This window comes from Erithacus rubecula, assembly GCF_903797595.1.
Source record: "Erithacus rubecula genome assembly, contig: SUPER_W_unloc_1, whole genome shotgun sequence".
Lineage (NCBI taxonomy): Eukaryota > Metazoa > Chordata > Aves > Passeriformes > Muscicapidae > Erithacus > Erithacus rubecula.
In genome coordinates this window covers 1,653,833-1,669,699 of record NW_027635709.1, presented here as the reverse complement: position 1 = coordinate 1,669,699, position 15,867 = coordinate 1,653,833, and the positions used below count along the sequence as shown (strand labels likewise).

The window sequence follows — 15,867 nt, the reverse complement described above, 5'->3', positions numbered from 1 at the left end:
CCTGTTCCCAGAAACAGAGAGAGAGAGGGCTCTTGCTTCCAAACTAGAGAAGACTATCCTTAGAGGACTGAACCCGATGGATTAGTGACCCACACCGCAGCAGACTTGGAAAGACTGTTTACCGATGTGTCCAAGTTTAGGACACATTTGGGGAAAAAGACCTCCAAAGGGCTCCCTCCCCCCCCTTACAATTCCTTCCTTCACCGAGCTCGGAAAGAATTTTCTTCAGGAGAAAGTGGAAAAAACTTTTTATTAACAAAAATACAAAAAAACCACTTCCCAGCACAGACCCAGATGAGATGAACTCGGCTGATCTTCGCCGGGAAGGGCGGCACAGCTTCTTTGGCAGACTTCCAGAGGTGGTCTCCGAAGTTCAGATCCATGTCCTCTGGAGCTAGTGCAAATCTTGGGGATGAGGAGGAGGGAGAGAGGGAGAGGGGCAGCTTAAGCAGCCAGGGGGGAAGCAGCTAAAGCAGCGGGGGGGGAGGAGGGGGGCGGGGGGGAGGGGCAGCAGCAACTAAAGCAGCAGCTAAAGCAGCAAAAGCAGCAACAGCAGCAAGCCAGCCAGCAGAAAAACACCCGCCTAGATAAAACAGCCTGGGGGTGGGGGAGGCAGCTCCATGGTGGGGGGTAGGGAGAGGAGCTAGTCAAAACATAACCCATCACACCTTGTGAAGGACTCACACTGTAGCAGTTTTAGGAGGACTGCTGCTTGTGAGATTGGACCTATGCTTTAGAAGTTCATGGAGAACTGTGAAAAGATGTTTCAAAGGTGTATTTTACTCTTCATTGGTCTCCTCTGACTCTGTTTATAATAAATGTACCATAGACCTTTAAATTTGAACCTGTTTTGCCCTTGAAATGTGTCCTCCCCATCCTCATCACAACACATGATACCTTTATGAATTTTTTTTCCCTCTCCAATGCCCACATGAAAGCAAAAGAGAGTGAATGAACAGGAGAAAAAAGTGTCAGCAAAGCTTCAACCCAGGAAATGAGGAGAGCAGACTTCAGGTTGTTCAGGGAACTAGTGAGCAAGGTTCCCTGGGAAAATGCTTCTGCTGGTCACTTTTTAAACGCCACGTCCTAAGCGCACAGGAGCAGGCAACTGCCAAATGATGGAAGTCAAGCAGATGAGGCAGAAAGCTGACTTGACTGAACAGGGATCTTCTTTTGGAGATAAGGCAAAAAAAGCAGGTGTATGGACATTGGAAGCAAGGTCAGGTGACGTGGGAGGACTACAGAGATACTGCTTGCCACTGTAGGGAGAAAATTTGTGCGGACAAAGCACCATTAGGGTTCAAGATGGCCAACAATGTGAAGCATAGCAAAAAGGGCTTGTTAATATGTTAACAGCAAAAGGAGAATCAGAGATAACGTTGGTCTGTGGCTTGATGCGTTCAGTCACCTCACAAATAGGCCCACAGTCAAAGCAGAGACATTTACTGCTTTCTTCACCTCTCTCATCAATACCAATGATGGCCTCTGGGACCCCCAGAGCCCTGAGCTGGAGGACCACAGCTGCGAGAATGACAAACTCCCAGTCAATCCTGAAACTGTGCAGGATTTGCTGCTCCAGCTGGATTCCTATGGGACCTGATGAGATTCATCCAAAAATGCTCAAAGAGCTGGCTGATGTCATTGTGAGGCCACTCTCAATGACTTCTCAATGGTCTTGGGAATCTGGAGAGGTCCCAGTTAACTGGATGCTGGGTAACATTATCCCAATTTTCAAGAAGCACAAGAGGGATGGCCCTGGTAAGTACAGGCCTGTCAGTCTCACTTCAGTGCCTGGTAAAATTATGAAGACTATTCTGGGAGTTATTGAAAAACACCAGAAGGACAATGCAGCCACTGATCACAGCCAGAATGGCTTCATGAGGAGAAAGTCCAGTTTGACAAACTTAATTTCCTTTTACAACAAGGTAGCCCACCTAGTTGATCAAGGGAAGCCAGTTGATGTAATCTTTTGGGATTTCAGTAAAGCCCCATTTTAAAGCTCAGGGTTTCGTTTTAGCATCAGTTCTCTTCAACATCTTCATAAATGACTCGGATGCTGGACTCGAAGAGATACTAACTTTGCCGATAAAACTAAGTTGGGAGGAGCCAACCATTTGAAGTTTAACAAAGGCAAGTGACAGATTCTGCATCTGAAATGGGACAACCCTGGATGTACATACAGTCTAGAGAACAAGAGGCTGGAGGGCAGCCCCATGGGAAGAGATCTATGCATTTGGGTTAATGGCAAGTTGAATATGAGTCAGGAGTGTGCCCTGGCAGTCATAAGACTCAATCAGGTGCTGGGGTGGCCAAGTTCAGCATCATGAACCAGTCAAGGGAGGTGATTGTCCCACTCTGCTCTGCACTGGTGCAGCCTCACCTCAAGTCCTGTGTGCAGTTTTGGGCATCTCAACATAATAAGCAAATAAAGCTATTAGAGAACATCCAAAGGAGGGCCATGAAGATGGTCAAGGGCCTTGAGTGGAAGCCATATGAGGAGTAGCTGAGGTAATTTGGTTTGCTCGGCCTGGAGAAGAGGAGACTGAGGAGAGACCTCATTGCAGTCTACAACTTCCTCACGAGCAGAAGCAGGCAAGCAGGCTGGCAACTGATCTCTTTTCTGTGATGACCAGTCATAGGACCCAAGGGAATGACATGAAGCTCAGTCAGGGGATATGCAGCTTGGAGACAAGGAAAAGGTTCTTCACTCAGAGGGTGGTTGGGCACTGGAACAGGCTCCCCAGGGAAGTGGTCACAGCACCAAACCTGTCTGAGTTCAGGAAATGTTTTGACAATGCTCTCAGGTACATGGTGTGATTCTTGGGCTTGTCCTGTGCAGGATCAGGAGTTGGACTCAATGATCCTTGTGGGTCTCTTTCAACTGAGGATATTCTGTGATTCTATTAACAATTTTTGGAGTAGAGATTTTTCAAAATTCTGGTATTTTCCTTTGAAGTTCCTTGCAAGAATATCGGCATTGGTAGTTACCATAGAGCAGTGACATTGGAAATTATTCATTTGTTAGTCTTCTGGTTAAATTTTTATCAAAGCTGATGAAATTTTTAATAATTAAAGCATGACCAGTTTTGTCAATTTCTCTACATTTCTGTCTTTGATCGTAGGTGTACAGAAGAGAGGTGGAAGAGAATGGAATAGTATTAGATCCTTTGAAAGCTACACATGCTGTTAAAGGGGTAACAGGGCATGAAGTTTGCCACTACTTCTGGAATGTTGATGTTCGTAATGACTGGGAAAGTAAGGAATCGATTCTCAAGCTTTGCACATTTATCAGCAAGCATATAATTTCTAACACTGACTTAATATGTGTGCTTGTTTTCTGATAGATTTTTATTTCCCCTCCCCTTAGCAACAATTGAAAATTTCCATGTCGTGGAAAATTTAGCTGATAATGCCATCATCATTTACCAGATGCATAAGGTAATAACACTTCACCTGTATACAAACCTTAGTGAGACAGTCTGGACTATATGTGTTCTAATCTATTCTGAAATATTTTGCCATCTTAACAACTTAAAATATTATCCAGAACAACAGTTTAGAACAATTTCTCTATTGACCTGCAACTTTGTAAATTTTTCAAACTTGGCTTGATTTGTGTATCTATCTGATAGAGTTTGTAATAACAAATGATGACTGTTTTTAATCATTTAAATATATCACTGGCAGCAAGGCAAGGCTCATCTCAAGAAAACTGAAGCAAAAATTGGTACTGACTACAAGGAAGAAACCCCTACCCCTGTATCATACATTTTGTTGCAATAATGCAAGTTACTGTTGACCACAATTAGTTGACATTCTGTGTTTGCATTATGAGGTCTTACAATTCTTAGTACATTTGTTCTTTTAACTTCATTATGGTTTTTCACCCCAACTAGTTCTGATTTAGCTTTACTAAAATGTTCATTTGACCTCTGACCCAATAGCTATAACCTAACAGATTCTAAAACATTGGGAATGAAGTGCACACTTTTATCTTTAATCTTGCATGATTCCAAGTATTAGTATATTCAAATACTGATTTTTTTTAAACTGGTAATGTGGTTATCTTAAAACTGCCGGAACAGCAGACTGGTTTTTGAACAACATAGTTGTATGAACTGTATAGTGCTGTGGTAAAAGCTAGACTTTTTGCCCATATTGAGCATCAGGAAAATGGCTTCTATACAGTTTTGCTTTATGACACTGCTTTTGAAGCTATCTCTTAGATAATACCAATTTACCATATCTATCTCATTAAAGTAGTAACTTCTTGAAATAATATTTGTTATTTCTTATGCTCACTCTCACCATATTTATGGAGACATACATAATTGTAGATGCTTCTATTTATACTTAACCACTAGTTCAGTTTGTAGCTTACAAGTATTAATTGCAATGGCAACCTGAGATTGAGGACAGGAGAGGAAGTGCCTCTTCCTGGTTGTCTACTGAAAAAGTCATTGCAACTTGGCTCCCTTCCTTTTGAAGGCCTTAAACTTTCACCTTAAATTTTTAAAATTAGGTATAGCCATATAACCTGTTATACATCTGTACAACACCTGTGTTCTGCTTGAGTTTTCAAAATTACATGAAATTACTAACTTGAATAAACTTTTTTACTTAAGTAACACAACTGACCTGTTTTGTCGTGTTTGTTTTTTTCCTTTATCTAAGGATAGTAAGTACTTAATTTGCAAAACTGGAAAAGCTTATATTCAGGTGTTTCTCTGCAGAGAGTGTGGCCAGCTTCTCAAAGGGATGTGCTGTATTTGTCTGCCATCAGAAAAGTACCAGCATTCAGTGAAAATGATCCTGAAACATGGATTGTTTGCAATTTCTCTGTGGAACATGACAGTGCTCCTGCAAGTATTATTTTCATTCCATCAAGTTCTGCTTTAAAGATGCCATTTTTCTATTATGTGGTGTGATGCTCTTGCAATACTGGAGGGAGGGGAGGGGAGGGGAGGGGAGGGGAGGGGAGGGGAAGGAGAGAGAGGGTATGCAAAAATACAGTTTGTACCAGATGATACAATGGCCTGATGAAAGCATTCTGAGCCAAAAACATTCTTATCTTATCTCAACAGTTGACAGATCTAAGGTGTTACAGAAAAATGGAAGCAAAATTTATGGTGAAAACATTTTAAAGAATTGAGGTTCCTTCATGTGGAATTGAATAAATAACTCTTCAGTATTGTCAGACATGGGGACAGGCTTGTATAACTAGATATGGAATCTGTTAAACCTACAGCTTACACAGTTTTGCCTTGGTTCTGTCAGACAGTAGCAATGACTGTTTTCTCAGTAGTCTTTCTGTGCTGCATATTATGCCATTGCCTGCTTACAAGGGAAAAGTTACTAACTGCTGTTTGTAAACACTGATGCACTATTCTTTAGATGTTTCCTTACTTGTCACAATAATTGAAATGATTCACTGTATTAAGCAAGTAGAAACTTGAGATTCAGGCATTTAAGTTTAACCCTTTCCCTACTCACCATGTACTTTTCATTTCATTTGCATTCATGTTACATCCGTGTAATGCTAGAATGCAAACTCCCAGAAACATAACTTTTGGAGTACCTTAGACTTTATACTAAATTAAAATGTTAGCATTTGAGTATGCTGAAGTAAACCTAGTTTGAAGTTTACAAATGTTTCTCTTTTTTTTTTTTTTTTTTTTTTTTTTTATAGATGAACAATCGCTGTGTCCGTGCCAAAATAAATATTGCTATGATTTGTCAGACTTTAGTAAGCCCGCCAGAGGGGAACAAGGAAATAAGCAGGGATAATATCCTATGCAAGATTACATATGTAGCTAATGGTAAGTCTAAAATTTTTCAGAATTACATTAACTATATATTTTAATTCCTGGGAGCTGAATACTGGGGAACAAAAAGGTTGATGCAGCTTTCTGTTAAATTTATATATATAGGATCACACTTGTGGTCTTCATGGTCAAAATTATTCAAATTAATGTGCTATATCAATCAGTGAATGGGATCTTTCATTGTGTGGCATTTTGAGAGCAATAAATGAAAGTAATGTGTAGCTCATTCCTAAGTTCAGAACCTTGGGGTGGAGGGGGTTGGACAGAAGAAATGTCTGCAACTCGCATGACTTGGCATAAGCTTTAAGTTTTAGTAATAATCTGGGGGTTTTATTCATGCATTACTATCAGGTTTTTTACGCAATTCATGTTTGTGAAAGGATGTTTGCAAACTATAATATAAGGTAGTCTTTTTTTTTTACCTGACAAAATCTTTGGTATTGACTGCAAAGTTAGCAACACCAAACTGCATTGTTACTGTACCCAGTATTCAGCATTATATAGTATTGGAAACTCATACCTATTATCTCCTCTCCTGTAGCTGCAAAATACTTTGAGTATCTCACCTGCTCGTTATTTTTGACCACCTATTACATAGCTTATTAAATAATCACAATCTGAAAATGGCGTTCAGTAAATCTTTGCATATAGGAGTGATACAACTTGTATTAAATCCTGTACAAATAATACTGCATGATGTTAAACTCTGGGGTAAGCACCTTTGTTTCCTGTTTAGAAGTTTCACAATTATTTAAAAAATATATCTTCATTGAAAAATTTTGAACTGTCATTTTATGGGAAGTGGCATATTTTTCAGCCAAATATTTGACCTGTGAATTTAAGCATATTTTAGAATCAGAGCAAATTTTGCTTGAACTGCTTTAAAAATAATTTGTGAGATATTGGCTATGTAGCAACTCTGCAGGCAAATGCAGCAGTTATTGAAAAGTTAAAGCTTGACTTCTATTTTCTTTGAGTTGAGAGATAGTTTGAGTTTGTCTTTCCGTTGCTTTTTGGAAGTATTTAAAGAATATCATCTTTCATTTAGGCATTCCCCAAAGCCAACACACCATGTTTAATCTTTCCTAAATAGTAACACGGTAGAACTGGACTAAATTAGAGTAATAAGAGTAGAAAGTGCGGCAATACAAGCTGTAAGAGTTTAAATTCTGCTGATTATTCTTTTCGGCCACTTCAGAAAGAATTACAGGAATACAAACTTAGTTTTTCTCTTCTAGCTTTTAGCAGATTTGTTGTATTTCAATGTCTGGCTTACTGTCTACTTCTAGTGAACCCAGGAGGATGGGCACCAGCATCAGTGTTACGGGCAGTGGCAAAACGAGAATATCCAAAATTCTTAAAGCGTTTTACATCATATGTGCAAGAGAAAACAGCAGGAAAGCCTATTTTATTCTAGTATTAGCAGGTATACATTCGGGTTTTTTTACTCTTGATTCACTATTGTAAATATTTAAGGCCAAACAGAAGTATCTGATCTAGGAATGTCTTTCGAGCACGAGTTCAGTGCTTAGATTTTATATATATAGATAATTACAGGCACTTGAGGAGGGATTGGTAGGGTGGGGGAGGTAGGGGGGTGGCATTGTATGTAACAGAGGGGCTGGAAGGTATGCAGCTCACAGGTGGCAGTGGCACAGCTGAAACCCTCGAGGTAACAATCAAGGGGCAAATAAAGAATGGAGGTCTACTATACGCTATCCAGCAACGATGAGGACACTCATGAATTATTCTTTAAGGAACTAAGGGACACTTCTAAATCAACCACCCTTGTCCTTATGGGAGACTTCAATTTGACAGATGTTAACCACACAGCTGATTAAAAAACGTCCAGGAGATCCCTAAAATACCTGGATGACAACTTAATGGCCCAGGCACTAAGGGAGCTGACTAGGAAAGATGGCATCCTTGATTCCTTGCTTACTAAGAGAGAGGGTCGTGTGAGTGGAGATTGGTGATCATCTTCACCACGGTGACAACAAACTGATGGAGTTGAAAATCTCTGTTGCCAGGACAAAAAGTGTCAGCAAAGCTTCAACCCAGGAAATGAGGAGAGCAGACTTCAGGTTGTTCAGGGAACTAGTGAGCAAGGTTCCCTGGGAAAATGCTTCTGCTGGTCACTTTTTAAACGCCACGTCCTAAGCGCACAGGAGCAGGCAACTGCCAAATGATGGAAGTCAAGCAGATGAGGCAGAAAGCTGTCTTGACTGAACAGGGATCTTCTTTTGGAGATAAGGCAAAAAAAGCAGGTGTATGGACATTGGAAGCAAGGTCAGGTGACGTGGGAGGACTACAGAGATACTGCTTGCCACTGTAGGGAGAAAATTTGTGCGGACAAAGCACCATTAGGGTTCAAGATGGCCAACAATGTGAAGCATAGCAAAAAGGGCTTGTTAATATGTTAACAGCAAAAGGAGAATCAGAGATAACGTTGGTCTGTGGCTTGATGCGTTCAGTCACCTCACAAATAGGCCCACAGTCAAAGCAGAGACATTTACTGCTTTCTTCACCTCTCTCATCAATACCAATGATGGCCTCTGGGACCCCCAGAGCCCTGAGCTGGAGGACCACAGCTGCGAGAATGACAAACTCCCAGTCAATCCTGAAACTGTGCAGGATTTGCTGCTCCAGCTGGATTCCTATGGGACCTGATGAGATTCATCCAAAAATGCTCAAAGAGCTGGCTGATGTCATTGTGAGGCCACTCTCAATGACTTCTCAATGGTCTTGGGAATCTGGAGAGGTCTCAGTTAACTGGATGCTGGGTAACATTATCCCAATTTTCAAGAAGCACAAGAGGGATGGCCCTGGTAAGTACAGGCCTGTCAGTCTCACTTCAGTGCCTGGTAAAATTATGAAGACTATTCTGGGAGTTATTGAAAAACACCAGAAGGACAATGCAGCCACTGATCACAGCCAGAATGGCTTCATGAGGAGAAAGTCCAGTTTGACAAACTTAATTTCCTTTTACAACAAGGTAGCCCACCTAGTTGATCAAGGGAAGCCAGTTGATGTAATCTTTTGGGATTTCAGTAAAGCCCCATTTTAAAGCTCAGGGTTTCATTTTAGCATCAGTTCTCTTCAACATCTTCATAAATGACTCGGATGCTGGACTCGAAGAGATACTAACTTTGCCAATAAAACTAAGTTGGGAGGAGCCAACCATTTGAAGTTTAACAAAGGCAAGTGACAGATTCTGCATCTGAAATGGGACAACCCTGGATGTACATACAGTCTAGAGAACAAGAGGCTGGAGGGCAGCCCCATGGGAAGAGATCTATGCATTTGGGTTAATGGCAAGTTGAATATGAGTCAGGAGTGTGCCCTGGCAGTCATAAGACTCAATCAGGTGCTGGGGTGGCCAAGTTCAGCATCATGAACCAGTCAAGGGAGGTGATTGTCCCACTCTGCTCTGCACTGGTGCAGCCTCACCTCAAGTCCTGTGTGCAGTTTTGGGCATCTCAACATAATAAGCAAATAAAGCTATTAGAGAACATCCAAAGGAGGGCCATGAAGATGGTCAAGGGCCTTGAGTGGAAGCCATATGAGGAGTAGCTGAGGTAATTTGGTTTGCTCGGCCTGGAGAAGAGGAGACTGAGGAGAGACCTCATTGCAGTCTACAACTTCCTCACGAGCAGAAGCAGGCAAGCAGGCTGGCAACTGATCTCTTTTCTGTGATGACCAGTCATAGGACCCAAGGGAATGACATGAAGCTCAGTCAGGGGATATGCAGCTTGGAGACAAGGAAAAGGTTCTTCACTCAGAGGGTGGTTGGGCACTGGAACAGGCTCCCCAGGGAAGTGGTCACAGCACCAAACCTGTCTGAGTTCAGGAAATGTTTTGACAATGCTCTCAGGTACATGGTGTGATTCTTGGGCTTGTCCTGTGCAGGATCAGGAGTTGGACTCAATGATCCTTGTGGGTCTCTTTCAACTGAGGATATTTTGTGATTCTATGAAAATGGTATTTTTTCACTTTTCTATGTATGGCATAGGCTACCTCTATTTTCATGTTCTCTTTGTTATCAAAAGTCATGGTAGTTTCATCCTTCTGTGAGAGGTAGCCCTGTAATGATTCTCATTTTTGACTCTATATTGTTAAAGAACTAGTGTCGGCAGATCATTGAAAACATAGCTGTCACAAGACAGCAGTTCAAATGTAATAATAGTGCTGATACTATTTAAGGGGTTTGACAATTTCAGGTTTTCGTATTAGTGTTGAAAAATTTTTACTCCTGTTTTTTCCTCTTTGTAGTGATCAGAACAAGACTGGGTGAGCATTCCACCTTGAAGTGACTGATAAGTGCATAGGGCACTCCATGTTGGAACAAAGGATCTATAGTCTTTTTATGGTTTCTCGGGTTTGTATACAGAAATAAAGAAGTGCTGCATTACCATGAGGCTGAGTATTTAACACTAACTCTGTCCTAAGTTTTTTTGCAGAGTCAGTGTGTAATTATCAATAGATGTTTGAATAACATGCATATGGTTATTTTCATTGCTTTAGAAGAGGAGGAATGTGTATAGCTTTGAATCACCAACAGGGGTTACTGCTTTAATTTTAAACAACTTGCAGAATTTTGCTGTCAACATTCCTAATATACTTGTGCAGTTTTTGTGCATGTCTAAAAAGCACAAAAGACAAATGCACATATAGCATACTCTATGTGCTTTATGTGTACAAAAATTTCAAGTATTTTGGTGGGGAGGGAGGGAGGTCAGTAAAGCCCAAGTGACTTATTACCAGGTTTTGTTTTGCTTTGTATAGTCATAGTTCATTGTCATTTGTTTCTATAATGAATGATCTTGTTACCTAAAATGTCAGCTAATAATTGAGGGCTGTCTATATCCTTATGACTTTGCCTTTTCTATTGTCTTACTCTTATGAAGATCTTTGGTTCTGGAGTAAGAGTGTGAAAAGCTTTATTTTTTTCCAGGTATATTTATATTGTATTTTTTAGTTATGCAATATGTGCTACACAAATTTTGCTATTAAACATGATCCAGGATTTTTAAGGAAGATTCTGTATGAGAGGGAAAGACAGTGCCTGAAAGCTAGAAGTCATCTGTTCCTTATAAATGTGGACTGCTTTCTTGCATGATATCTGCGGCTTTCCGGAAGCTGTGAGAAGGTACAATATATTTACTGAAGTAATTTCGGCTACATAGGAAAACATTCCCAGCCTAGAATGAGTATGAGTACATTATTTTCAGATCCTGCATGTGTTTTTCTCATCTTGATAAAGCTATGCTATGAGGTTCAGGCAGAAAATAAGTTGCACTGATACTTACCTCAATCAAAAACTCATCAGTTATAAGGATGCATAGTTCATATTGGCAAGTTCTGTCTATTTGCTATGAGAATTTAAATGTCAGATATTTGCCTGCCTGATTCTGCATATGCTCATTAATAGAAGTCTGGCAGACTACTACTGACTTTGAGGTCTTTTATCCATGTTCTGTAGCTGGAAACTTCAGAGACTGCTGGGTGTTTCGCTGACCTGTGTATCTCAAGAAAAAAGTTCCTAATTTATTTTTTTTTCCTCAAAAAAAACCCTGAAAGTCTTGTTTGATATGGTATGGTAGGTAACTGAAAATAAATTTAAAATAGTAATTTAATAAAGATTTTGTGAATGATTAAATGGGATCTGCACAGTCTTGTAAAAAAAATATTTTATCTGTTCATCTTCTTTATAGAGATTAAATCATACATAACACACAATTACACATGCATGCAGCTTTCATGTTCCATAACTTTTTCCTTTTTATTTGCCTTTTCCAAATGGTGTACATTGAATATGCCTTATTACAGCTATTCTATTAATTTGAATATCTAGAAAAGTGCCTATATGTTAATGCTAGTAAGGCAAATAAGATTAAAAGCTGTATGTTTACTACATCGCTAGTGAACACTTTATATAGTAATGTTAAAAAAAATATTTCAAATGTACTTCTTCATTTTAAAATCAACCAAGCAGTGGTTAATTCCAACAAAATATAAAGAGTTGAACTCCTTATTTGCCTTTTCTTGCAGTTGTTAAACACAGGCAACTACCTGTTCATTAATTTAATTGGATGACTTTATTTTGCAAAGCTATCAGAAGTTTACAAAGCAGTATATGATTCTTATATCATTAGTTGCATTTGCACTAAATATGATGTACTTTCACAATTCTGTAAATAAAATTAAACTACAGATACTAATTGTAAATAATATTTTGCTTTTAGATAAAAGCACTGGTACTTCATTAAAGCTGGCCCTTCCCAATCAGAGTTGTAAGTCTTCTTAAAGAATATGGAAGGAGTTGCAAAATTGAGAAATAGCTATTAATTGACTGCTTTAAAAACAAATTTTAAAAGGTAGCTATCAGCCTCTCAGATTGTCCATGTGCAAGTAGCCATTAGGTCTTTTGTTCTAGAAGGGATCTTTAATGTTTTTTTTAATTTCCCCTGTCTTTTGAGCCCAACCCTGTTTCCAGTCACTGCTACATATCTGTGCAATCTGAGTTCTCTTCTTCCTTTTAAAGGCTCTGTAGTATTTATACAGCTGTAGTCTTTGCAGCCCATGATTGTAGAATGGCTGTTTTCATAAACTGAACCAATTTGAAGGGCTGAGAAGACAGTTTTCTCATTCATCAGATATTATTCTCTGAATATCTGTGTCCATTTGGTGAATTTGAATGTTGCTGAACTAGATGTGAAGGAAATTGCTTTGTAGAACTTGCATTGGGAATGAGGATGAGAGATGGTCATTGTTATCCTGTCTGAAAATCTGAACATCTTATTTTGACAAATTTATCTGTGAAAAATTTAATATATCTTGGGGAAAAAAATTACCTTTTACTTAGTTGGGCTGAGCTAGCTTATGTGAAGTTGTGTAGCTTCTCTTTTAACTAATCAGATTGTTCATCTGTATTTTTGTCAAGTTGTACAGATAATGCTGTATTTGAATTGCCACCATTCATCTACAGATTCAAAGCATCAATCATATTTTTGAATATCTTGAGTGTATAGTGTAACTGTTTTGTTCTATAATAGCTTTATGATCCTAATGCTAATTTTTAAAAATTAAAAGAAAGCAAAAAAGCAAAAAGTATTAAAAAATATGAAGAAAAATACTGCTTTATAGTTATTTTTAACTTTCAGTGTTTTGGAAAAACTTATTTAAAACATTTTACCTTGCAGCCAACTTTGGGATTGCATATAAAGTTATATACAATACTATAATGTAAGTACTCCATTTGACAAGAAAACAGTTTGCTTATACTACTGAGGTTATCACACAATCATAGAACCAGTAAAGTAGAAAAAAGACCTCCAAGATCATTAAGTCCAACCTTTGACCGAACATCACCTAACAACCAAACCATAGCAGAAAGGGCCATGTCCAGTCGTTTCTTGAACACTTCCAGGGATAGTGACTCCACAAGTTCCCTTGATGCCTGGAAATAGAACAAAACCTCCTCAAACAATGTTAAAATGATAATATAAAATCAAACCTTTACTTGCTTTCAGGTGCACAATATGGCAAAAACTGCACCCCAAATTAGATTTGTACAATTTTATAAGATTTGGAAATTAGTATCTCTAGCAAATATTGTCCAATTAGAAGAGCAGTTGGTTAGGTAATCTCCCCCCGATTTCTGCCCCATTGGAGCTCCCCCCCATGTCCTAGCTCTACCTTTATTATGTCTATGTTTACATGATGCAAAATAAAATGTCCTTGCTAAACTAACAAAAAATACTAAACAGAATTCCAAGAATGCATCAATAACAGTATGTTCGCTGTGGGAAAGAGAGATGGAAAAGTACTAGAAGTTACAGCCATGCCTTAAAAATCTACAAAGCTAAAAGTACACGAAGAATACATAAAAAGCTAAAAATCTTTAGGTATCACCCTGGGCAGCCTGTTCCAAAGCCTGCCAGCCATTTCAGTGAATAAATTTTTCCCTAATATCTAGCCTAAACTTCCCATGGTGCAACTTGAGGCTGTTTTCTTTCGTCCTATCACTTGTTACTTTGGAAAATAGCCCAACACCCACCTCACTACAATCTCCTTTCGGATAGTTGTAGAGAACAATAAGGTCTACCCTCAGCCTCATTTTTTCCAGACTAAACAACCTCAGTTCCCTCATCCTCTCCTCATAAGACTTGTTCTCTAGACCCTTCACCAGCTTTGTTATTCTTCTTTAGACACAATCCAGGACCTCAATGTCTTTCTTTTAGTGAGGGGCCCAAAACTAAACACAAGATTCACAGTGAAGTCTCTCTAGTGCTGAATCCAGGAGAATGATCACTGCCCTAGTCCTGCTGGCCACACTAGTTCTGATACAAGCCAGGATGCCATTTGTCTTCTTGGCCACCTGGGCAAACTGCTGGCTTATATTCAGCTGGCTGTCGATCAGTACCCTCAGGTCCTTTTCCACTGCGCCACTCTGCCTCCAGCCTGTAGTATCCCATGGAGTTGTGATCAAAGTGCAGGACCTGGCACTTTGCCTTATTGAACCTTATATAATTGGCCTCGGCCCAGTCTGTCCAGATACCTCTGTAGAGCCTTCCCACCCTTCAGGAGATCAATATTTCTGCACAACTCAGTGTTGTCTGTGAACTTACTGAGGGTACACTCAATCTCCATGTCCAGATCATCAATCAAAGTATTAAAGAGAACTCATCCCAATATTGAACATTGGGGAATCCCACTAGTGACTGGCTGCCAACTGAATGTAACTCCATTCACCACTAGTCTCTGGGCCTGGCCATTCAGCCAGATTTTAACCCAATCAAGTGTGCAGCATGGGCTGCCAGCTTTTCCAAGTGAATGCTGTGGAAGACTGCATCAAAGGCTTTACTGAAGTTCAAGTAGACAAGATCCACAGCCTTTCCTTCATCCAATAGGTGGGTCACTTGGTCATAAAGGGAGATCAGTTTGGTCAAGTAGGATCTGCCTTTCCTAAACCCATCTAGGCTGAGTCTGATCCCTTGGTTGTCCTGTATGTGCTGTGTGATTGCACTCAAGATAATCTGCTAACATTAACTCCTTAAGTGGTTTCAAGAGATAACAAGCCCTGAGCCAGAAGTTGCTTTAGGATGAGAGGGTTAGGTATTTCATTCCAGTGGTAACCTTGTCCACATCAGGAAAATTGCAAGGTGGAAGCTGTTCCTTCAGTTTCTTTAAGTGGGAAAAGGGTACTTTGAAAAAACCTATCAGTTAATTGTCGCTTGAAAGGATAGCTTAAATTTAGAATTATTACAGGAGCATCTATTCACAAAAAGCAATCAGGACAATGCAGGAGGTCACAAGGTGGTATGGTAAAAAAGGCAATCTTAATAGTGAGGGTCTGGGATAGTGATAACAGAGACACAAAAACATTACTGACCCCCAAAAAGTGCAGCAATCTCCATCTGATTAGTAAAAACAGAAGAGTTCCATGGACCAGCTGCAGAAACAACGTTTAGCCCACAGCTGCTCCTGCACAAGGTGGTGGAAATGCTTCAGTCCCCCCGGGGAAAGGTTTACCCATCCAGCTAGATCCTTTTTCCAGCACAGTATCAGCTCACGAGAGTCCACAGCAGACGGGAGCCCTGGCTGCAGTGGGAGCAGTGGAAGCAGCGCAGTTTTGGAGCCACTTGAAGGGCTCTGCAAGTGCACAAGATAGCAGCTCTGCCTCACTGGGCAAAGCCTGATGTGTGCAGGGAGCAGGGATGTGGCGTTGCCCCTGCCAGCGCTGCCCCTGCTGGTGCTGTCAGACTCCCTGGGCTGCTTCCTCACTGCCCACATGCAGAGAGTTGTGGGCATCTCGCTAGACACGCTGAGAAGGTGGCCCGCCACTTGCCATCATCCTGTGGGGTGTGCCATGCACTCGCTAGAGTGGCACGGCCATGTGGTAGCCATCATGTGTTCTTGCCATAGCGGTCCTCGCAGCCCCCCTCCTGCTGGCTTTGCCGCTCAACACACAGAGGGCAAACAGAGAAGGAACATGCTGTTATAGATAAAAACGAGATCAAGCCAAATTAAATATTAAAAT

The 15,867-nt window shown here is 40.2% G+C and overlaps 1 protein-coding gene across 1 annotated transcript in view; it reads left to right on the top strand.

The window, feature by feature from the left end:
* The window catches only part of LOC306814076 (ceramide transfer protein-like), a 116,451-nt gene extending 104,622 nt beyond the window's left edge, over positions 1 to 11,829 (top strand). Inside the window, exons 14-19 of the mRNA XM_079329790.1 lie at positions 3,123 to 3,255; positions 3,368 to 3,438; positions 4,734 to 4,862; positions 5,690 to 5,819; positions 7,115 to 7,251; positions 10,098 to 11,829. Coding sequence (XP_079185916.1) covers positions 3,123 to 3,255; positions 3,368 to 3,438; positions 4,734 to 4,862; positions 5,690 to 5,819; positions 7,115 to 7,242 — 591 coding nt within the window. The 3' untranslated portion in view covers positions 7,243 to 7,251; positions 10,098 to 11,829. The remainder of the gene's footprint in view (positions 1 to 3,122; positions 3,256 to 3,367; positions 3,439 to 4,733; positions 4,863 to 5,689; positions 5,820 to 7,114; positions 7,252 to 10,097) is intronic.
* Positions 11,830 to 15,867: the final 4,038 nt, after the last annotated feature.